The sequence below is a fragment of the Falco rusticolus genome, chromosome 2, assembly GCF_015220075.1.
Source record: "Falco rusticolus isolate bFalRus1 chromosome 2, bFalRus1.pri, whole genome shotgun sequence".
Taxonomy (NCBI): Eukaryota; Metazoa; Chordata; class Aves; order Falconiformes; family Falconidae; genus Falco; species Falco rusticolus.
Window position 1 is genome coordinate 4,572,007 of NC_051188.1, and position 23,523 is coordinate 4,595,529.

At 43.2% G+C, this 23,523-nt stretch overlaps 1 protein-coding gene across 3 annotated transcripts in view; it reads right to left on the reverse strand.

The window, feature by feature from the left end:
- Positions 1-2,598: 2,598 nt before the first annotated feature.
- The window catches only part of NARS2 (asparaginyl-tRNA synthetase 2, mitochondrial), a 52,653-nt gene continuing 31,728 nt past the window's right edge, over positions 2,599-23,523 (reverse strand). Inside the window, exons 7-14 of one of the 3 annotated variants that reach the window (XM_037376001.1) lie at positions 23,310-23,442; positions 16,860-16,958; positions 16,398-16,435; positions 14,567-14,633; positions 12,942-13,079; positions 11,696-11,793; positions 9,439-9,465; positions 2,599-3,408 (exon numbers count right to left, since the gene is read on the reverse strand). In XM_037376001.1, coding sequence (XP_037231898.1) covers positions 3,264-3,408; positions 9,439-9,465; positions 11,696-11,793; positions 12,942-13,079; positions 14,567-14,633; positions 16,398-16,435; positions 16,860-16,958; positions 23,310-23,442 — 745 coding nt within the window. In that variant the 3' untranslated portion in view covers positions 2,599-3,263. Of the gene's footprint in view, positions 3,409-9,438; positions 9,466-11,695; positions 11,794-12,941; positions 13,080-14,566; positions 14,634-16,397; positions 16,442-16,859; positions 16,959-23,309; positions 23,443-23,523 lie in introns of all 3 variants that reach the window. The other 2 variants (XM_037376000.1, XM_037376002.1) reach the window with 2 other exon arrangements.

Here is a 23,523-nt window from a genome sequence, read left to right on the forward strand (position 1 = left end):
AAGAGAAGACGTAGTAAGGAAAACTGCTTAAGCCTAGGAAATTCTCCGTGCGTTTCCCTGCCTGGATGGCCAAGAGGAACAACCTCCCCTGTTCTCCCAATTAACTTCCGTTTCGTGCTGGGAGAGGAGATTCAAAGGAAATACATGACATTCCACATGGAAATCCCAGGGAAAACATGCTGCATTCCTTGGCAATACCAGCCCATTATATATACATAGCACGGGGTGAACAATGCCAGCCTGGAGGCAAAGAGCAGCTCCCACCCTTGCTGGCACCCATAAATCACGATTCTCACAGGAACGCGTCTTGGTATTAACCCTAAGCAGTATCATCACGTACGCAGGCCTCAGCCTCTACCGCCTCCTCTCTCCCACCACTAGGAAAAAACACACGTTGAAGGCTGTTTCCAAGACGGGACAACTCTTTCTTCTCCCTTCTGAGCCAGAGTGTTCACCTGGTTAGTTCTGTTGGGCACAACCCTGCTCTCCTCCTGCTTATCCTGCCAGGTTACTGGGGGTAGCGCTTTGGATGAGCTTTTAGACCCAAGGGCAATGCTCCCTTAGATCAACCCTGCCCTTCGGATCTCCAACTCACCAAGTACCTTCAAATGAAACAGAAAAACACGTAGAAGCCTGGGGACACTGCTCCTCTTGGACACCTACTCGGAAATGCACAAAGAACCATTCATGCTGCATCCTCGCTACATCTTTCTTACCATATACCTTCATCTACCTGCCTGGCTACAAATCAAAGGTTCAACCTTTTCCTTCTGTCTTGCAACAACCCCTTAGCGAGGCAAAGAATGAAGGGTGGACCATACCAGCCCTTGGTTTTCACAAGCTGTCACCTCATGTAAGGCCCTGACAGCCACTCTGCAAGCCTCTTTGAAACACTCCTGCTACCCTTTCCTGTAACTTCTGACTCAAGCCACATCATCCTATGACTTTCTGGCACTTTCCATTGTCTTCTTCTCTCCACCTTGTTTTCCACCTGTTGCTGTTTAGCCCCACCCTGCCCATCAGACCTGGCATCTCACAGCACCATCAACAACCTCCTGCTGACAAGGGCCCGCTGATGCCAAAACCAACAGAGCCAGCCCCGAGCTGCGCAGGGGTGAGGGCAGAGTGGACAGGAGACGGCTCTGCCAGCCACCCACTCTGTTTTCAGCAGATGGGCTTTCAGTCCAGGCACTCTCATTTACAGCAACTGTGACAGAACCAGTGACTAAGGATCTCAACAAGGACACCTGCTCATCACAAGTTATTTAGGAAGATGGTATGGATAGGGCTGTTTGGCAGCTGTACTTTTTCCACATCTTTCTGCTGAGAGAAGTAATTGCATAACGTTAAGGCCAGCAATGACACAAGACAATGCAACAAAAGTAGACACTGTCCAAATGCAGGAACATACTCAGGTGTCCAATGTAGGAAGTTCTCAGTGGTTTCAAAGGGAAGGCAGGTGCTTGAACCATTTTGTGGAACCAGACTTACCAACTCAAGGCTGTACTGGGAAATGCAAACCAGCAAATGCACAGTTAACACCTGCCTGCTCAAGCAGACAAAGGAGATAAAAAAAATTAATCTTGATATGCAGGGGATGTCTCAATGCATGCAACAAACACCCCAAAGTAATGACCTCGTGGTGATGCTGATTGCGTGATCGTAAGACATAAAAGCCCTAGCCGTGGCCCAAACTGAAACAAGGCAGGTGCCACATGACATAAATATGTATTTTTAGACACTGCAGGTGCACTCTTATACAGCCCTACCAGAGAGAACTGCGACTGCAAAACTACCAGTGCAATGCTAGTCGATTACTATTTTTCAGTCTCTTTCATCTACTTGGAAAAGAAGTCTTCAGGGCTGTTCTGCAGTTACTTCACGTTGTAGGTGCCAATTTACACGGGGTTCATTAGGAATAAAGCTGTTACCTTGCTTTTTCTCTTTATATATATATGTTGTTCATACTGCTGCTGTCTTGGGCTCCACAGTAGTAAGCACTATGCAAATGACCATTTGCTGGATTGTGATAATTTGGAAGGGAGGAAAGATGCTGGAAACCCTCAGTTCAAGTCCCAAATAAACCACTGGTTTCTAATTGCCCTAGGCAAGTCACTTCATCTTCCCATAATCCTGTCTTCAAAACAGAAATGAATTATTTCTTTACCTGGCAGGGAAGCTCAGAGCATAAACCCATTAAAGACTGAGAGGAGTTCAGATCCTATAGTGATAAGCAATTGCTTAACACATAGGCAATGCTTGGGAGCTTATATTGGTTGTTTCAAAATACAGAGAAAACTGCTTGGTCTGATGAGCAAGTGAGAAATTTTCTCAATAACAACAACAACAAGGCAAAGCAAAAGCAAAAACCCACCAATAAACTGCAAACCAGCTCTGGAAAGATGAATGAACTCTCATCTAACTGAACACTTCTTTCTGCTGTGAACACGTGCTCTCCTGGAGACAGAAAACAGGTTATTTCCTGCAAAGGCAGTGCAACTAATTCGGGTACACAGAAAAAGAAACATCTACCCAAGACACTGAAGGTAACACAATGATGCTGAGTGCTACAGTTTTGTGAGAAGAAGAAACCATATACAGAGTTACAAAACAACCCAGTGTACATCTTTATTGACGATTCACAAAATCAAACATCATTCACCTAATTCACTCCAGCAGTTCCAATATGGCATTATTCCTTGCTAGGTTTGGCTGACTTTTCCAAGGTAAACAATATTTGCATTTAAGAAAAAGGGGGGGGGGGGGGAGAACCACGCTTTACAGTAGCCATTTTGTAAGAGCAAGTGAATCACAGCCCATGACAATCTTTGCAATTTTGTAACACTCAATCTTCAAAGCACTCTTCACGCATTTAATTAAAGCCTATTGAAGCCTCACCGTCTCCCAGTCCATTTTAGGTCACACCTCCTTATTAGTATTTCACATAAAACCCCCACCGCCTTCCAACCACACTTAGACAGTACTTCCATTGCTTGGGCTAGTCTCACAAGAATCTTAACCCTTTAGTTAAGTGGGATTTATTAATGTTCCTGAAGCGCACTGAAGACAGGAACTGTTATCAAGTTAACCGCTAGCGTGCTTCCGTAGTCTCACCAGGACATATATTACTTCAATAAGCCAGTCACGAGTTTCACTGATATAAAAATTATCTTGATTTCCCACTAAAATACATAGTCATATTCTAGTATGTTATATACATATAGTCACACCAGCAGTTTTCTCCACCCAAGTCAACCGCTGCGCTACAGGAGACAGGAGTGCGGAAACCTGGGGAAAGGAATAACATCTTTGATATTGCCAACTCCCAAGATGTACTGCAGGTAGCGTTCAAACCCCATTCCGAAGCCTCCATGAGGAACTGAGCCGAATTTTCGGAGGTCTAGATACCTGTAATTTAAACAGACAGTTACATTTGCAGCATGGTTATGCTGACGTAATTCGAGAGAGTTTTTTATCTAGGGTTTTTGCTTTTCCACCTTAATTACTTCCCTTTGACCCTAACCACTGTGGATTATGCCAACACAGCCGGTGTTGGTCAGGGCTGTGAAGACGTGCAGCTCCCGGCCAGGCAGAATTGTGTTAGCAGAAACCCCAAATGCAAAGACGTTTAAACCAGTACACTTACGCCTTGCCAGTACACTAGAGCCTTTTGTTTAGGAGCAAGAACTCATCTGGGTACGAAGAGCAGCTTGAACATCATACCAATGCTCACATCGAAAACATTTTTGTAAGTTTTAGTATCTAATGTATTCCTAGCAGAGGCACAAACCCAGGTTCCTTCACAATCACAAAACATTTCCACTGTCGGAGATGGAGTTGCCTGCTTGGGTTTGTTTAGCCCTTGCCATGATGGTGCTGAAATCTGCCCCACAATATGTTATTTCATTTTCTGTATTCTTTTCAATAGTCTAAGTCATTTCATTTCCAGTACTTTCTTCAGAAGCTTAAATAGGTCTTTCTGTCTGCTGAATATTCCTTTAGACTATTTTTTTTTTCTTTTAAGGTAATTATGATGGCTTTTTGTTACTTTTTCCCCAAACGCTCTTATACACTGATTAATTTAGTTCCACAGTAAGTCAGCAAAAAATCTTGGCCATATCTTCTCGAAAAATGCATTCTGGAACACGACATCTCATTTTGGAGAAAAGCACTTGTTGTGCACAGATACCTCAGAAAACATTTGGAAGCAGACATTCCAAATATATGGGTGTCAACAAGATTATGATGGTTCTCCTTTAGAGTTCCTCATTTCTGAGCTGGACTGTAGCTGTTGTGATACACAGGAACTATATTTGCAGCTATAAATTCTCACCAACAGTTTTATTTTAATAGGAATGAAAAACATCTCAATGGTTCTATTGATTTACGGGGCCACTTCTGAGCTTGCTGAGGCCACAAAGTTATTCTTCTTTACATGAATGCACTAGTAAGGGGTTGAGTGACTCCAGATGTATTACATGATTCTAATCTTGGTGTAAGTATGAAGATTTTATCATCCCAGTCTAAAAACAAATCAAGTACACTTAAAAATAAATACATATATATGTTTTACTACTTGGGCAGTGGAGTAGAAGGGAAAAAACACCAGAAAAAAAATGAAGATTGGATTGATTGTAATAAATGGCTTCCCAAATTTTAACTACTGTTAATATTTGCATGTATATATATACATATATATAAAAATACATAAAATATACATTATATATATTTAAGTGTGCTTGCTTGGACTTCAGAATTTTTTTGGCTTGAAGACTACATTTTAACAGAATGGAGCCAAAGTAATGCCACTGACCACATCTACTTGCAAAATAAAAATACTCTCCAGCAAATTCTACAACTGCAAGAGATCACCCTGGTGGACTCAGTTTGACAGCATGCCTTTTATACCATGAAATTATTATTTTTCATTGCAGTTCATTAGCAGCAGTTATGATTTAGGAAGCCATTTATTACACTCAATCCGATCTCCAGGTTTTTTTCATCGGTGTTTTTTCCCCCTCCCCTCCACTGCCCAAGTGGAGAACCAGAAGCAGAACTTTGTAGAATCATAGAACTTCTTACCTCCTCCTCCAAGCACAGACACACAAAGTGCAGTTCTGTCTGCACTGCAAGTTGAACAGCAGGCTCAGGAGTGGGACGCATGTTTTCTGAGCCCTGGGACCCACGTGCTTGCTATCTGTGCTGCTGGGTGTTAGCTTGGCTTGCTAAAGCTCCATTGTATACACCCCACACCTCATGACGAAGATTTATGCTTAGGATACTAAGATGTAGGCTATGCAACAGCATGGTGGCCTGCATCTCTACCCACTTCATACGGACTGCATCAAGAACTTGGGTTTCTGCTCATACACTGGAAACTTCCCCCGGGGAGCTCCACTTAGCAGCTTTTCAAGGGTCTGCAAGGAAGATGATGGGCAGATCTGATGCCGAGGGTGGTGGCTTGTGAAATAGAACAGACCTCGTAAATATGAGGGATACGGGTGCTGGCTGTGGCAGATCAATCTGTACCAGCTCAGTAGTTCTGAGCAGAACTAGCTGGTGACAAGTCTAGCTGCAACTAGTAATACAAATAACAGCACAAACATTTCTGGTGATGTCTATAAGCATACCTCAGCCTATGCAAAGCCAGCTGAGACTAAGACTAGCATCTCTTGTCCCCTTTTGCTGGCAACAGAGTTTATAAAGTCATTGTGAAGAGATGAAATAACTCTGCTTCTTCCAGATGAACAATAATAATAAATTCTACCCTTGCTTATCCAGGTCTTTCATCTGTAGATCTCAAAGCACTTTGAGAAGCCATTTTGGCGAAAGGAGCGAAACAAAACTCATTAAAGTTAATGGAAAAAGTCCATTGAATTAAACGTGCTGAGGATCAAGACTGTGAATCCTTTCTGATGACTGTGCTTAGAAACAGCAAAGGAATTGAGAAATTTTCCATTCTTCCCAGATGAAAGAAAAAGTAACTGCCTGCAGACGAAGAGAAAATTCCCTTTAGGCTAGAAAATGCTCCCTGAGGTTTTCCCTCATTCAATAGTCTCCATACATTGGACGTTTCTCACCTCAAAAACAGTCATGAACTAGTCTAGCTATTTCTCCTAGTAGCTCATACTTAACAGGAGAGCTGAGCCCTCCATTGGCAACTGGGGAACTGTGCAACATTATTCCACAGGGGAAAAAAGTTTCTGCGACCCCAGCTAGCCCCAGAGTTCATGTTCTGGGCCTGGAGGACTGGTAGTTCTTCAGAGACTTGAATCTTACTAAAGTATGTGCTGCAACAATGTCCTCTGGCAACGAATTCCAGAAGCTCATTACGTGCCAAGTTAGAAGAGCATTTCCTTTCATCCTTTTAAAAATCTCTATCCTTTTATCACCATCACGAGCTCCTGTGTTGCACGGCAAGGCACTATGAAGATCAGTGCTCTCTTAGTAACCATTCATAAGCAGAATGTATTCTTTTCAGTCTCCTTTCAAAACAAACATAACCTTGATCTTTTATGTAACCCCTTGTTATACTGAAGCCTCCGCAGCCAGTTTGAAAACTGAAAGAACAAAGATATTGCAGTCCATGAAATTTAATATTCTACTGGAAAAAAAAATGAGGGTAATGAAAAACTACTAGTGAAATGATATTTGAAAGACCATTTTGTTGAGTGCTTCAGGAAATATGCAAAGCATCACCCAGGTTCTGATGCTGGGCAAAACCCTGTCTTTGGTTTCAGGCAGCTTCTGCTCTGCTACTATTTTTTGGGAATCCACAAAAAAAGAATTCAAGAGGTCAATCTAAAATACTCCCACTGACACAACTGGGCATGTTTTGGCTGGCTTCAGCACTTTCTGCCTGCCTCCACGTGGCCCAGCACAGTGCTCCGGTTTCTCCCCAAAAGAAGAAGTGATAGGACCAGGAGACTGCCAAGGACAGCAATGGGCTACCACTGGGCTCTTCAGGAGGTGAAACGATGATGTCAGCGCTGTCACCAGTCCTGCTGTTCCTTAAGTTCAACTCCTCTTTTCTACCTTGTCGCACAAGGACCCAGCAGAACACTCCGGCATTCAAGCTTCAAAGAAAACTAGAAATCAAAGAACCCAACACAGCTCAAGCTTCTCCATTTAGAGCAGGAGCAAGGCCAAGACGGCACAGTAATACCCATTCCAAGAGAGCAGATAACACCTGCTCTGCCACCATATACTTTCACCAGCGTTACACCAGAAGACCAGAAAGGTACCTAGACTGTGAGGGGTTCGGTATGAGGCCACCTTCCCCACTGATGCGCACGATGATAATCAGAGTGAGGAAGCGGGTGCCTTACATGCAGAAAGACTGAAATGCTGCTCCAGCTGCTCCAGCTGATGGTAGTGGGGACACTGCTGTTCACGACAAAGTACCTGCTTTGTTATTGCTTGTGCTAAGCTGGCACATGGAGGCTGCAAACAGGATCAGGTCCCCTGTTTACAAGGCAATATACTTAATACTCCCCCGTCAGAGAGAAAGCAAGTGACTTCCCAGAGTAAACGCTGATCACCCGACTTTCCTACCTCACTTCCATGGAACTCTCTCAGTCTAGCCAAGATCATCATCTACAGCACTGAGCTCTTTTCTATCCACAGTTCAAAGGAAGAAGTGTGAAAATAAGATAAAATAACTGCAAAACCAAGCCAAATACTTCTCCAGCTCGTATTTTCTATGGAAAGCAAGCCGCACAACAGGAAAGATGTAGTTAATTAAAGAAGATTCAGAGGAGTTTGACCATGTCCCTTTCTCTCCTTTTTTTGAAAAGCCTTCTGAAAGGTAGGAATGGGCAGAAGCATAGCAGTATTTCCGATCATCAGACCTCTCTTTGCCCAATGATTCTCCCACAAACAAGGGACTCCTGAACCTGCCCTAGGAGGAGTCAGCCCCCACAATATCCTCATGCTTAGTGGGAGAAGAAAGCGGGTAGAAACAGATACAGCAATATCTAAGGGATTTCAAAAGGGAACACATATCATATAGCTGGCCATTCTAAAGTCAGCAAATATTATACTTAAAAAGGAAGGAATGACTCAACTATTCTTCAAGGAGTTTGTGAGCCAGCTTTGGAGACTAAATTCAATCACTAAATTGGAGGAGATTAATATCAGCCTCTCCTGCTACCTCCACTGAAAAGATGGATGCTGGCAAACCACCTCCCTGTTTTCTGACAGATTGCAGACTGCAGTCCAGAAGCATCTGAAATTGCTCCTATCCTGCACCTTCCTAGGACACCAGACCTTGGTATGGCAGGAGGTAACAACAGTTGTAATCTTCTCTGGGAAATTACATCATCTGTGATGGAGTGTAGGGAACAGAGGAGGAGAGAGTCTCCAAAACATGATCACAGGAAGAAAGTTTCCAGAATGTGATTGCTACATATTGCATGAAGGTGGAAAAGGCTGCTGGGCAATGTCCTCATCTTCTCTCTTGAGGGAAGAACGAGGCAGGGCTGCACTATCTTAGCGTTGCTGGAAGGCTCTGCCACTGAACACCAGACTTCCTCAGGCTGTACCTCAGCCTCTAACCACACAACTGACCATCTTTGTTCAGGACAATCCTTCCCTCAGATGAAGTGATATGGTGTATTCTGGCCCATAAATGCAAACAATAAAGGAAGCCATCTAATTCAGCATGTTTGCAAATGGATGATGTAAAGGTCGGCATGCACTGGGCTGTTCCTAAGCGATGTCCTATTGTGGGAAGAGGAGAGTGAAGATTCCTACATTTACTCTGCTTTTTTTTCAAGGCAGCCTCCCTAACGATCAATCCAAATGCTGCAAAATATTTGAGTATACTCTTCTATATTTAAAATTCTCTGCACTATCACCCTCTCAGTACCTATGACAACGTACATACCAATAACCACTTGTCAAGAGGAACACGAAGATCCTTCTGTCGTTTTAATAGTCTTAACCGTTAATTCAAAGGTTGATCTGTCTCCTTAGCAGGACAGTTTTAATTGGTTCAACCGCTTTGTTAAGGAAGATTTTTCGACCTAATTGCCCTGTCAATTGCAAAGGGAGTTATTCATAGAGTTGTTAAAGGTCACAAATTGCTTGTGGTTCTGTAACCTGTTTATCTCGTGCAATGGTGGTCAGAATCTGTTCAATTTCAAAGACAGCCTAATGATTTAGTATCAAAAATCATTATAGGTTGTAAATTAATCCACTTCATGCAATCTCAAAAGGAATGACCTGTGCTGTGAGTGGACAAATTGGGAAGACAAACTAAGTAGCATTAGATTAAATTTTCTTTAAATGAACTGCCTGTTCCATTTAGACTGGCAGTTATGGCAGGGCAACTGGGCCAAGAAATGTCCCCTCAAGAACAGCATCAAAAAAATGAAAGAGTTGTTTAAAAAGTCTCAAAAGAAGAAATTGAGCTTGCAGACCAAGATAATGTCTTACCACTGGTAGGCATCTGTGAGTCCTAATCTGTGGAACAAAAAGAAAACCCCTTGTGAGTAAAGGAACAGGGGAAATCCACACAAGCAGCACTTTCCTGGAAGAGGATGCTACAAGAAAAGGGAAGGTCCGATGACCAAACTCAGTCCAAAAATGAAATGCAGGAAATTAAGGGAAGGCATGATCAGTGGCTGTCAGTTCTGGTAAATGGTAGACGATCTTGAACAGATTCCCTACATGCTGCTTAGAATGCAAAGTTTGTTTTGCCAGCATACAGGGTTGATCCCAGCTTCATATGAAGACTTGTGTATATTCTTAACTTTAAGCACATCAGTAAACTCTGCTTGTGAACGCCTGGAGAGTACAAGCCTGAATATTAAATTTACAGTGACATGCAGCCAACCTCATTATGAGCCTCACATATGTGACTACGTGGCACCCCTTCCATAGTGTGAAAACCCACCGAACTCCTGTAGCTTTGTTAATGTGTGTCAACTTCTGTAAAACTACTAAATAAAATATGTCTTTTTCTAATTGCCACCAGTGCATCCTCTCTCCTTTTCCTGCCCTGGTAGAACCAGAGCAAAGTTGTTGGGTTTTTTTTTTCCATTTCTCTGAACACAAACAGAAAACTCTGTAAGCAAAGAGAGACCACTTCTCTCTTCTTCAGTGCACTGCATCTGTCTCTGCCTGGGACTTTTTTTAAAAGAGAGCTATTGTATCAAGTATGTATAAGGAGACAAGAATCCCATTCTTTATCTCTCAGTTACACTGTGTCTGCAGGAAGCAGAATTTAAAAACCTTAGGAAAGTATTTGGGCTCAGCAGAGCAGAAAATGAGTACTCAAAATTGAGAAAAACATGTGAAAAGAGGTGTTATTTTTCCAGGTCATCTCCAATGCACAGCTGTATTTTAAGGTCACTGAAGACACACCCCATTTTTAGCTTGAAATACTTCTATGACTTTCCTGACAAACAAGAAAGTCTGGCTTCAACCTCCACACAGACCCCTCCTCCAGCCCCACACCTTGAAGGCTGTGGACTCTAGATCTATTTCAAGTGAAAAAGTGCAGCAGGCAACATCGTACTTAGCTTCAGCTGAAGCACGGCTGCTTCGGGGGAGTTTGCAGGGAGAGCAGCAGGAAGCACAGGGAATAATATCATCCTACACCACAAACTGAGAACCAATGTTCTGATGATTTGAATTGCCCTGTGCCTTTTGGATTCATTATGCTGAAATGGATTTTGCTTTTCTCCACTGACGAGATGTATCTCTGTGAGCATGTGATGATTTAAGCAACACATTTATTCCCAATGTGCAAATGGTGCTACTCCAGGACTAATCCTCCTCCAAAACTGCTTTGCACAAGAGTACTACTGGCCCAAATGGCGGTGTTCAAGGCCAGGCTGGATGGGGATATGAGCAACCTGGTCTAGTGGAAAGTGTCCCTGCCCACGGCAGGGGGGTTGGAATTAGATGATCTTTAAGGTCCCTTCCAACCCAAACCATTCTGTGATTCTACAATTCCCTGAAAGGTTCCTTTAAACAGACAGGATCCAGGGAGTAATTGTCTATGGAAAATTACCCCATCTATAATGTCAATTATTGTTAACTAAACAGCAGCTTTGGTATTTTGACACTGAATTTAGCCTAAAATTAGGCAAAGTCCCATGATCCAGAATAAAGCAGCAGGGAAAGAGTCCGCATGATACAGTACAGGTCCTGGGTGCTTCCAGTGAAGCTTCCCACTGAACTGGTAGCTAAGAACCATATTCTCTGAAACTATGCCATGGAGGCCAGCTGTATCACAGCTAGCAAAGCTTTTGACCAAAACTGCAGTTCCTCAGTTACACAATGTGATGACAAATATATCTATGCTCTGTCTACGAGACCACTTTCACCTTTGCAATTCACTCTCAGCCCCAAAAGCTGTGAAGAAAAGGCTCAAGGATGAAGTGTCTCACATCAGGCCCTGTTCCAGACAGTGCCAACAGAGTTGAGGCATTCTGCTGCCCTGGCCTCCCAGCATAAAATAAACTCTCCTTTCCTTCTCTGATGAACTAAAACAGAGAGGCAGTTTGCATACCCTACAACAAAAGCACAAGAACTTCTTCGCCAGTTCGCAATCTCAAAGACAAAAATAGGATGATTTTAAATACCATTAGCTGCCCTTCCATTCCTCTGTTTTGCCAACCACTGAGGGCTGCTCAAACACTCTCTTGGTCAGGCCAGTCTCCTGGCACACGTGGGCCTTCCATACCTCTGTAAGCGTGATTCGAGGAAGGGCAGTCGCTCCTCTCTCAAGCTGCCTCCACACAGCTCCCCTATTCCTGGTACGAGGAGATCAACAGCTGCAACCTTAAAAGAAAGAAAAGACTCTAATTCAAGTCATGCCATATAGCTACGCAGCGTATGGCAGAAGTACAGCTGACAATGATGTCTGTTTGTAAAAAGCTACTGTAATTCTTCCACAGTCCAGGACACTTAGGTAAGTATTTGCACATGCTTGCAAAGTCTCTTGTTGACACGAAGAGGCTTTAAAGGGAACTTTACAATGGTAACCACCAGAACATCTACAGAAAACCTGAACCCATGCAGTGATGTTCCAAGACTGAGGACATCTACAGCAGGTGGTGTGAACTGAATCCCACCAGGTTACTCTGGTGACAACCTGTGCATGTAGGCAAGCCTGTACAGGGTACAAAGAATCCAAGAGCAGCTCACAAGGAAGCAAAGACACATGGGCGAGTTTCCTGAAGCCCTGATTCCCTTTGAGTTTAAGCTGCTCTGATGCTGTTGTTTGCCCCCTTCCTGCTCCCATTCCTTGAGCCCGCTTTAGTGGTAATATCAAAGGATCAATGGCACTCGTGCTGGACTCAAGTGTTAGAATCCCAGCGTTACTATTTATGCTGTTAGGTTTGGGCTGGCTGTCTTCTCTGTTTTGTTTTCTAGGGTTACTTTCCTTATCCCACAGCCAAACTGCTGCTAGAATTAAAGCCAATGAAGTGACAGTGGTACACAGTAGGGCACTGGCTCTTTTTAGTAGAAGCAGGTTGTCTCAGTTCAATTGGGATATCACACCTACAAATCATGAGATTTACGGAAAAAGAGCTTACTACTTGTGCCGATCTGCTATTTGAGGATTACATGGATGCTACGTTTGGATGATGAGAGAATCATGGAGTGCTTGGAGCCATGCAATTTGGGGCATTTCACCTAGTAGTACAGAAGTTTACCAGGAAAATAAAAAAAAAAACTATGGCAAACTTGTCTTAAAAGACTTAAGCAAAGACTTAAAACTATCAACGCCTGCATTTTTCTCCTCCTGTTGTTCCTGCTTTGGGGATTCCTTCTGCAACAGCAGAAAGACTGGACAGGATCACCTGATGGTCACATCTTATCTTGGACTACATGAGTGGAGGCCCAGCAGAAGATTATCCTCATCTATCAGTACACTAAGAGACGTCTAGCCAAAAAAGCAATGGAAATGTGACCCATAGACTCACTGTGTGTTGAGGTCCATCTTCATTGTCCCGCATATAGAAAGGTTTGAGGTCATATGGGTAGTTAATCACAAACACGGGAACCTCACCACAGTGCTTCACCAGGTACTTTTCATGTTCCATTTGGAGGTTACAGCCCCACTGCAGAGACAGCAAAAGGGAATCCTGGGATCCTGCTTTGGTACATCTTGCCTGTGGCAAGAGACCTAGCAAAATCCCTGTGCAGGAGAGATGTGCAGCTTCAAGTAACACGAAACTGAGCACAGCAACGTCTCACACAGGGCACTGGGAAAATCTGCTAAGCAGGCTTTCAAGAGTTTTAAGGCAGAGCAAAGCAATGAAAATAATAGGGTTTAACTTTCACAGAACAGGGCCAGATTGTGCCTGCACCAAGCCCAAGCATCTGGTATCAGTTCAGAAATAAAGCCAAATAAACAAACAAAAAAAACCCCAAACTCACACTCCTCGTAGCTTAAGGGAAACAGGCACCTACCCAAAGTCAGCTCACTCGACCCAGCAAACCAGCCTTATTTCAGTATTACCTTTGCTATACAGAAAACAGCTTTGCTAGGCTGACCGCGCTCTTCCCTGCTGTGTCCTGTTACACGCTACATTAATTCTCACTTAAGAAACCCTAGCATCCTATTAACCAATTCTTTGTTATCAGAAACCCTGGACATTTGCAATGCCCTTCACTCTTTTCTTCCAGTGGTATAAATTCTGTGGCTTTTGGCTAGAGACCTCCAGTCCATTCCAGAATGTGCAAAGACAACTGGGGAAGGGGAAAGGGAAGAGGGAAACAGATACTCTGCAGAATCTCCTCATCTGAAAATATCCCGAGTTTGCTGTCTGAGACCAAGGTAGTACAGATACAGGACTTCAGGCTTTACACCCACTTGTACACAGAGACAAGACAGTTACCCAACAAGCTACAAAGGTGGCTTTGGCCAGAGGGTTATTTTCCTCAAAGCATCAGAACAAGATACAGATTAATCAGTATACATGAGAAGAGCACCATCACAAATGCTCTTCCTACTAGTGTGTGTAGGGACATTCAAATTGGGCAAAACATGATTTTTAGAAAACCATAATCTAAAAGATTTAGAAAGACAAGCATATTATTCTTTTTCCCCGTCAACATCTATGCTATGGAAAGATAAGGGATTCCTTTCACCTACCTCTAGATTACATGGTATTTTGACACAGTTTTGGCTTATTAGTCCTCATCAAACTTCTGGTGCTATCCTAATATTATTCCTTAATTTGAGGACTACTGCAGCAACTCTCCTTAGATGACTGCTACTGAATCCACAACGCACTCGGTGCTGCTGCCATACAGGAAAGAGAAGCATCTTTGCTAAAGCCGTGGTCCCTCAACGGCGAACTCATCACTTCATCCCTGTAAATGTTACATGTTTTTCTGCTACAGATCTCATTCCTGATATTGCTCCCATTTCAACGCCAGTAGTTATACTTGGGTAACAACTCAGCAAATGCCCCAGCAGGCAGAAAATTTGTGTGAAGTAACAACTCTCGTGGTATCAGAAAGAGAGAAAGGAGATCTACAAAGTTCACGCTGGCTGTGCACATGAACAGGCACAGGAACTAGCCACCATGCAACTACCTACCTCTGGCTTGAAAGTGAAAGTTTGAGAAGTTTGCTTCAAAATTTCCACTGCTTCACTGTAGGAAATTCTGCAAGAGGGAGAAAAAAAAAAAGTCTTTAAGATAACTATGAAAGGAATAACAATAAAGTTTTCTGGCTAAGTGCTGCACTGGAAAATTAAGGAGGCATTTCCCCACCACTGTGCCAACTTGTGCTGTGATGTCAGACTTCCCAGCAATGTTTCTTTGGACAGAAACCAAAAGCCATTTTATATGGCAACAACCCTATGTTTTCCTGCATTTTGGCTACATGCAGGGCAGCAAGTGCTAAGCTCTCAAGACACTTTTGCATTATTGCAGCGTTGCATTTCAGTCCAAAGTGAGCTTTGCAGATAATTGCTTCATGGAAATTTGTGGATTTTTTTAAAGAAAACAATGTGCCTTCATTGGCAAAACTCTACTGTTCAGGATGGTGTTAGGCAAAAAAACCAACACAGAATTCCAAGGGCTTGTAGCTCAAATATTTTCATTTTACTTTGCAAAAATCATGAGATTTATTTGCAGCAATGTTTCTCTACTACTATGACAGATATGAGAGCAGATTCTCCACTGACTTCCACTAGTACAAAAGAACAGCATCATGGCAGAGCGAACAGAAGTAGTGCAGTGAAAGATGCTGCAGGTTTGGTAACTGGAAATCAAGGCTCAATGAAAGATGTGTTTGCTGACAAGCAAATGTTGAGGACAGAGAGAAGAATAACCTGATCACAATAATTTCGTCTCCCTGTATCACTGGCTAAAACCAAGTATAAAGCAAATTCCCTAAAGACAACAAACATTTTATACCCAGCTACCAGGTTTCACTAATACAGGGAAAGCTTCTGGAGGAAATACCTCAAGAAGGAACATATTGATCCATGTGTTTGGGTTATGCAAGGCCACGGTCCAAATGAAGTATATGGCTGGCACAGGTCCAATGCATGTAACTGATGTGTGTAAGCCAGGAATGCCCCAGATCTGCCAGCTGCTGATGAAGAGAGAGATGGAGGGACAAAGAGATGTGCTGACTCGTACTCTTTTTCCTCAGACCACGGCAGAAGCTGAGTGCAACTCTGTCCTCTCAGGAATATCAGTTAGGTCCAAAGAGAGGAGGACTGAAATGGGGGACACAGTGGCTTCATGGAGGTCTCCCTTAGTGCTCATGCAGGCACGAGGCACAGGGAGGATCTATCGTGATCCTGTTGTCCAAGTGTGGCTGTAGCTGCTTAACATGAAAACCAGTGCTGGGCTAAGCAGCCCTGCAATGTTCTGTGGAATGAATGGAGAGCACCACTATTTGAGGAGATGGGCAAGAGTAGGGAAGAGGAGGTATTCCTGAGGGCCAAGGAGGGAAACCAAAACTCTTCAGTTCTTTAATACACAGAGAACTGGGAAAAGGAGTTGTGCAAGCAATCAGGAATAGAAAACCAATTGGGATTTTCAAATATCAAAACATAGCTTCATAAAAAGGGAGCCATCAGAGTGAAAGTGTGAAGGCAGAGCACCAAAGTCAAATCCAAGCAAGACAGTGAGCAAACCACTGTGCAGGCACATGCTGGAAGGAGGATACCCTTATAGAACGAGGATCTTGTCCAGGGAAGCAAAAGGCAAAGGGCAGCAGATTCAGGTGCCAGTCTCATGCAGCGGAGAAAAGGCAACTGGCAAACAGTACAAAGGGAACGACAATTCATGCTCTTTTGGAGACATTATGCTAACCCAGAAAAAACTGAGCTGGGGAAGAAAAAGAACATACGCAAAATAGGAGCTCTTACCCCAAAAGCCCTTTCCAGATCATTTTGAAATATAAGTACTTACGTCACAAATTTGTTCTTCAGCATTTGTTCCAACCTGTCCTTGGTCAAAATAAGAAAAAATAAAAATGTAAAGCTACTCTTAAGGGTTCAGGGGCCCAGAGGAAACTCAGAAAAGCTACCCCCCTCACAGTTTTGATTTGTAGGTCTGCACTGTGATCTAGATACAGGTCAAAATCCACCCCCAGCCATTTAGTGCTAAAAGGGTACCCGATTATCAGAGCCAACGATTCAGAGGCTGCCAGATGATATGACAACTACATTTCTACCACCCTTGCTACCAGCTACTGAAAGTTATGCGTCCTCTCTCTGTTGGCCTGAACAGTCAGGCCAACTTTTAGCTCTTCACAGTTTAACATGGGACAACAAAGACAAAAAAACCCCACCAAAACCTTACGTCTCCCTATAGCCAAGAGCCCCCAAAATGCATAACAGGATTGCAGCTCTTTCTTGTCACATTTATTACCTTCTGGCCAGGAGCTATGTATTTATGAAAAAGCTCAACATCACGAGGACATTTGGAGAGCACAGTGGTTGTCACTGTCTTGAAAAGATCTTCCATAACCTAATAGAGAAAACAGGAGTGCATGAGAAATTAACACTGCTTAGATGTCCCAGTCTATAAATAAAACAGGTACACATCAGCCAAACGGTACAGAAGGAGCTTCTGTCCTTCTGCACGGTCAGACTGCGTAAGAGGGTACCAGCTTGCTCATGCTCCTAATTAACAGGCTTGCTCAGTGGCTGAAGAGGACTGGAACCTGCTATGTGTGTAGGGCTTCAGTGTCTGCTGACAGCCTTAGTATCTTCAGTCAGGTATCTCCAGTGAAAAAAGCACAGTGAAAATAATCAACCAGCAGCCCTGCTCAGCCACAAACATACACATTACAACCATTTGTGGTGACTGGTCTCAGATTAATTATTAGCGAGGTGTCTGTCTTGTAACGAGCGATTCTGGTTTTCTGCTTTGTTTTAAGGAGAGGCAGAAGTAAAGAGGAGAATAAATGTGTACTGTGTAGAGCAAGCCCATCAAACAGAGCCCAGCTAGAAAGACTCTGGGCAGTAAAAGCAAAGCAAAGAGAACACGTACAGAGATGAGCAGAGACCTAAAGCGGAGGACACATCAATGCAGGGATGTTTGAGAAACTAAAAAAAGATGTGGTTTCATTTCCCTAAACTAGTGTGGATTAACTAAATGACATTATCATCCAATTTGGATATGCTTATCCAGTAAAATGGGCTTCACCCATGAAGAAATTAAAATGCCATTTGGGTTCCAAACAAAAAAACCCAACCACCCACGTGGGATGCCACTGCATTGTGAACCTTTTAAGAGTAGTTTTCTCTTTAGGTTAAGCAAAGCAGACCATTGAGACGCTTGCTGTTGTGCAGATTAAGAGTTCCCATAACTCCTCATAGTCTTATGCCTGCAGAAAGCAGGTAGTTGATACCTGTGCAGTACTGATGATCCCAACTCTTCTTCGAAATCACACTCCTTATTCTCATTGCCTTTGTAAGGAAAAGAGCAATGCAGCTGGACTGCACGTCACCTCAACCCGGGATGGGACCAGGTTTTTCCCAACAAAAAGCACCTCAAAGTCCTGGCACACTCCTGGTTTGGTTTTTTTTTTTCTTTTCTTTTCTTTTTTCTGTGAGTATAACAACTGCTTCATTAATTGCAGAGTTGAGAGAAGCAAAGTATCCACCAATGGTATCTAGGCTGGTAGCAGCCCCTAGACACCACAAAGCCCAGGGGTCACTAACTGTAAAAAGATGAACCTGACGTTCAGTCAGCAGATCTGAGGAAGAAGCAGGTGTCTGCCTGCCAAGGAACCAGATCTCACAGTGTTAAACGGAACAAAAGGCACAGAAAAGAAGAAGCTGGGCTACTGACATAACCAAGATTGCAGGCACACTGTTCAAACTCTCATGTTTAGAAGAACATACTTCATCACCTGTCGCAAAGTGCTGATGAACCATCTCTGCATCCCAACAGCCTAGAGAAGCTGGTATATCAGTCCCGTTTCATTCCTCTGGAGCCAAACTCAGCCTCCAGACTCCTGGATCAATCTGGGTCCTCTTTTTAAAAAGGGAAGATCCAAATAAAGGAACAGCATTATCATATGCAGATGAACCGTTTTACCCTTACTGGTACTCAAACACAGAGGAAATGAAAAGCTGGCATTCCTGCTGCTGAGCGGCAAATAACCATTCAGCTTTGAACTTTCTTCAAAGTAGCTAGAAAAGGCCTTATGCAAATGAAATTAGAAAACTTCTTGGCAATTCATCTGGTTTCACCAGCCAGAGACGAAGGGATTTTACATTAAGCTTCCTCTTTCTAGAAAATGAAAGTATCATCTGGTTTCAGAAAAGCATGTTGTTTAATTAGCACTTTTTTTCCTCACTGTGCGATAAAGTAACAATTAGGTTCCCACAGCATTCAACATAAGCAGCTTCCTCTTGTGGAAAAAAAGATGTGGGTGGTATGGGAAAAACAATCTGAGAAATATTTCCAGGTTTGAGACTGAGGTTTTATCCTGGCAAAAAAGACAGACACGTGGGTCATGCATTGGCCTCCTCACTGCTTTTATTCTTATTTATGCCAAATGTGTACTAGGCACGAACAGCGAAGAGAAAAAAAGAAGGCGGGCGGAGAAAAAAGCTCTCAAACTGAGAAGTTACAGCTTTAAGCAGATAATATAATGAAGGACTGGAAAGTAGGCTATATGAAAAATGAGTGGAGAAGCATAACCACTGGCTTGCTGGTTTAAGGGAACATGCGAGCTGGAGATACAGGCAAAGCGATTGGTTTGAACATATCCTGAAAGAAACATGTTTGATAGGAGACCTACACAAGGAAAAAGCCACTGGAATCACAGCAAGTAGGTCATCTCAGAGGTAGGACTCCTGATGACCAAAAACCCCTTTGGCTGCTTCATAATGGAAATGTAGAAATTTTGCTGGCAGGAGGGCAGAGGTAAAAGTTTTCCCTTCTCGCTCATCCCTCCCAGCGTTACCCTCTTGATTTTCACCTTACAGAGAAGTTTAGCAGTATCAGTCTTGGCCTTCCCTGATGTTGTGTGGAACTTAGTAGTTAGCTGTCCAATTTTGATTAGGAGCAGCCCCCATCTGTATTGTTTAATTTTAACTTGGATCTTTTGATACTACAACTTATCCTCTTCCAAAATAAAAGTACGACCAGAGCTAAACAGAGGAAACCATCAACAAAATAGCAGTAAATGTCAGCAGCAGCTGTTGAAGGTGCTATGCACTACAAGAACGGTTCAAATCATCATCTTTATTACATAAGACACTTCCAGGAAAAAATCAGTATTTACCTGGGGCATGCACATGGATGCAGCATAGACCACAGGGTATTTACATAGGAAACATTCACCAAGTGGACCACTATTTCTTGCCTTCATGCTTGCTCACACACACCGTATGTGTGTATGATGAGAGATTTGCATCTGATCTTGGCCATAATGTCTCCTCACTCTATATAACCAACAGCTCAGGACCCGCTCTGGAGAGATGCTGTTGTTATGAAAGGAAGGAGACTCTTCTTTGTCAGACCGCTGCTTCACTGGCCATCGAATAAATGCTGATGGAAGTTAGGAAACAAAGAGCACCAGCTATAGCAGCTGGATGTCACTGCAAAGAAGGAGCCCTGCAGATGACCTAATGACCCTGAAGAGCCCTGCACAAGGCACTTGGAACAAACCTTTCCCATGTGATTATTAGTGTTTCTTCCCTTGAGATCGCAGTCAGTTTTACCCAACTATTTTAGCCTCGGCACTGAAGACAAAAAGTACTCTGACTGCAAACTATTCTGGAGATCAAACCACACCCATGTCTCAGATCTAAGGTCCCTGAAACCGACACCTAAAATCAGTGCTACCGTACATTTCATTTCATGCCCGAATTCCCTTCTGTCAAATGGAGGTAATAATGCTCCCTGTCACTGGGCTGTAATGACAGCAAATTAATTTTGATGAAGTACATAACCAGTGGAAGGCAATACTTCTGCCCTCAGGACAGAGCTCAAATACTGCGTTTTAAATCGTATTCTCCATCTTAAAGAGATTTATTCCCCATCTCTTAAAGGGACAATGGTGCTAGGAAGTGATCTTGTTAAGGAAGACTAACACTATGCATAAACTCCCAAAAATGTCCTCAGGAAAACTTCCTGCTGGCACTTCTTAACTTTACAGCCTAAATAATATGTTTTTTTAGCATGGTTTTGTATGTGCATTTGATGAAATTCAGTAATGACTGCATCATATGGCCTCTTTGAGACTCTGTTAGTATCATGAGTGAAGTGCGATCCTTTAAATCCACGGCACCACCAAGACAGTGGAATGAGAAATAGAAGATAATGACCTACAAACATGGCTACATGACACAGCATTGCAGAAGGAGGGAGAGGGCGGCAGAGCAGGCACCTCAGAGGACAGATGAGACTGGAGAGGCAATGGCTCCAGTGAGTCCAGATACTTCCACATGAATTAGACCCCTTCCACTGTCTTACTCCCTTTCTTTCTCATCCATTTTGGAGGAAGTGTGTCTTGGGGCAACTTGACTGAACTCCCTGACTAGACTCTTAGGGAAAGACGCCACAGAAGCGTCTCCTCGGATACACTTACACACGCTGAACACTGAAGTAGTAATATTATCACCCAGCCACAGAGCGTACAGTACTGCACTGAGCACGTGGGCCTTTCCACAGAAAGTATTGTGAAACCAATACTGTGAGAGTTTAGGCTTCTTTGTAGCTCTAAAACATGTTTTGGCACAGAACAGAAATTTAGATGGCATGATCAAGATGCATGAGACTTCACAGGAACTGTGCTACTAATTTAGGAATAACTGGGCACTACTCTGCAATTAGAGGGGAAAAAAGGCCATTGCTTAAGATTTCAGACCCTTTGCTCCCAAATACACCTAACTTTGCTATTAAATCTTTTAAATTTTATTTTGTAAGGAAAGTTATGTTTCTTTTGGAGCTTTGGCTGAGAGAAAAACCTCAAGCCTCATCAGTAAATGGTAAACACATACATCTTTGTAGCAAGGCTCTTCTTTAATGGCATATAACCAAATACTTCAAGATGTCCCTGAAGAAGCTGAGCATTCCCAGCACACTAACTCGCTCAAGTTAGAGGTATTCAGTCCAAATGTTGAATACCAATTTTAAAAATAAATTTTAAACAATCCAGCTCTTTATGTGAGGACAAAGTTCAGATGCTAACTCTGGCCAAGAGCCCCCAAGGCTTTCAACTGCGTGTTTTGCACCAAACAAAGAACTTGCAGATGACAACAAACAGACAAACTGCCCAACGGGCAGATACATGAGAGAACACTGAATTTAGGTCAGTTATGCAGGGGAAAAGGAACTTAACTTAGGCTTTAGTGCAGCTGTCAGTTTTTGGTTTGTGGTTTTGTTTGTGTTTTTTTTTCTTTTGGGGGGGGGGGGAGATGTTTTTAAAAGAGAGATTGCCCAATGATTTAAAAATAAACAAAATGGGAACTCCACTTCTGCAACACTAAGAACATCACAAAAGTAAGCATGTTGCAATGTAGACTTGCTATGAGGAATGCACAATGATAGCTGCTAGGAGACTTTCTGTTACAGGGAAAGAAGTGAAAGACAAGAGCACAAGCTGAGACTTCACAAGATGTTTAGCAACAGCAAAAGCCAAGCCAAGGGGAGAAGTTCCTCTTTTCCCTACAAATTAAAGCCCTACACATTCCCAAACAGTTCTCAAATCTAATTCTCTGAATTGTCTGATCTGGCTGTCTATACTTCAACAGCCAAGAAATTAGGGTTCTCAGCACAAGAGTACACATATGTTCACGCTGTGTTCAAGGGCTCAGTCAGCACTTATCTAGTACAATAAGCAAGGTCTTCCAATAGAAGCAGTGAAGAAGCCCCCCAGAGAAACAGGGGGCTCAGGAAGTAAGGCGTAAACATATACATATGCTATGCTCTAACAATACACGATGTTCTGAAGAAAAGGAGAGAGAAAAGAAAGAATGGGATGCTAATAATGATGGAGCAAAGAGATGCAGTGTACATGTCAGTCCACACAGCCCGGTTCCACCCAGACATCCAAAATGCAGAAAGCAGCACACACAAGAGAGGGACTATGTTAGCTCTGCTGTCAAGCCATACTGACTCAGCAGGCTGTATATGACTCAGGCTGAAGAAACCACCACCTGGATGTTATTTTATAAATCTGTAGCCAGCGCCTCAGGTCTTTTTCTTTTTAAGACTCTTTCTCCAATAGCTTTCCAAGGAGCTTATCCGATGTATGACAGCACGTGTGGATGTTTACTCACAAGTCCAACTGGGCATAAGTTGGCTTATGCTGTTACTAGTAAAATGGATTAACATCCCTCATGTGGTTAAACTGTAACTGGGAGGTAAATCCCGAAAACCCAAAAGTTAGCTAAGGACTTCTTTCAGTCTTCTGCTAAAGCCACAGTGAATAGCATATACCAGGGACTGTTTCTACTTCAGATTTCAATGCAGGTTTCAAGGAGCTCTTTACAGAGCACATCAAGGGACACACTGTATAAATACTGCTCGTTCACTGGAGAGATGCTGAAGGTTTTGAAGGGGAGAGTGCTGCTTTCATTAGCACCAGTCAAGCACATTTACATTTTTCCTGACAATACAGCAACTGTGCAGCCTCCCCTTGAGATGAGGGCTCTGTTTGCACTTATATCTTCTCTTCCAAATCCTCTCTGTGGCCTCGCCTCTGTTGAGCAAACTCATTCTCGGGAAGTCCCTGTGCAACCTCTACGTGGCTCACAAAGGGTGAGAGGAGCTGTGACCTCAGTTGAGGGCAAGGAGCACAGCTCTGGGAAGAGGAAGTTCTGACACCAGTCCTTCATAGACATTTAGAGTGCCCACCTGCATGATGTCTTGGAGGCTTTCAGTGAAGGACAGCTCAGCCTCTACCATATAGAACTCCGCCAGGTGCCGGCGACTCTGTGAGTTTTCCGCTCGGAACGTTGGGCCAAAGGTGAACACACGAGTAAAAGCCCTGCGAGGTGACAAGAAACAGGTTAGGTCAGGCCCAGCACACAAGACAGTCTGTTAGACTTAAACTCCTTATTTTTCTCCC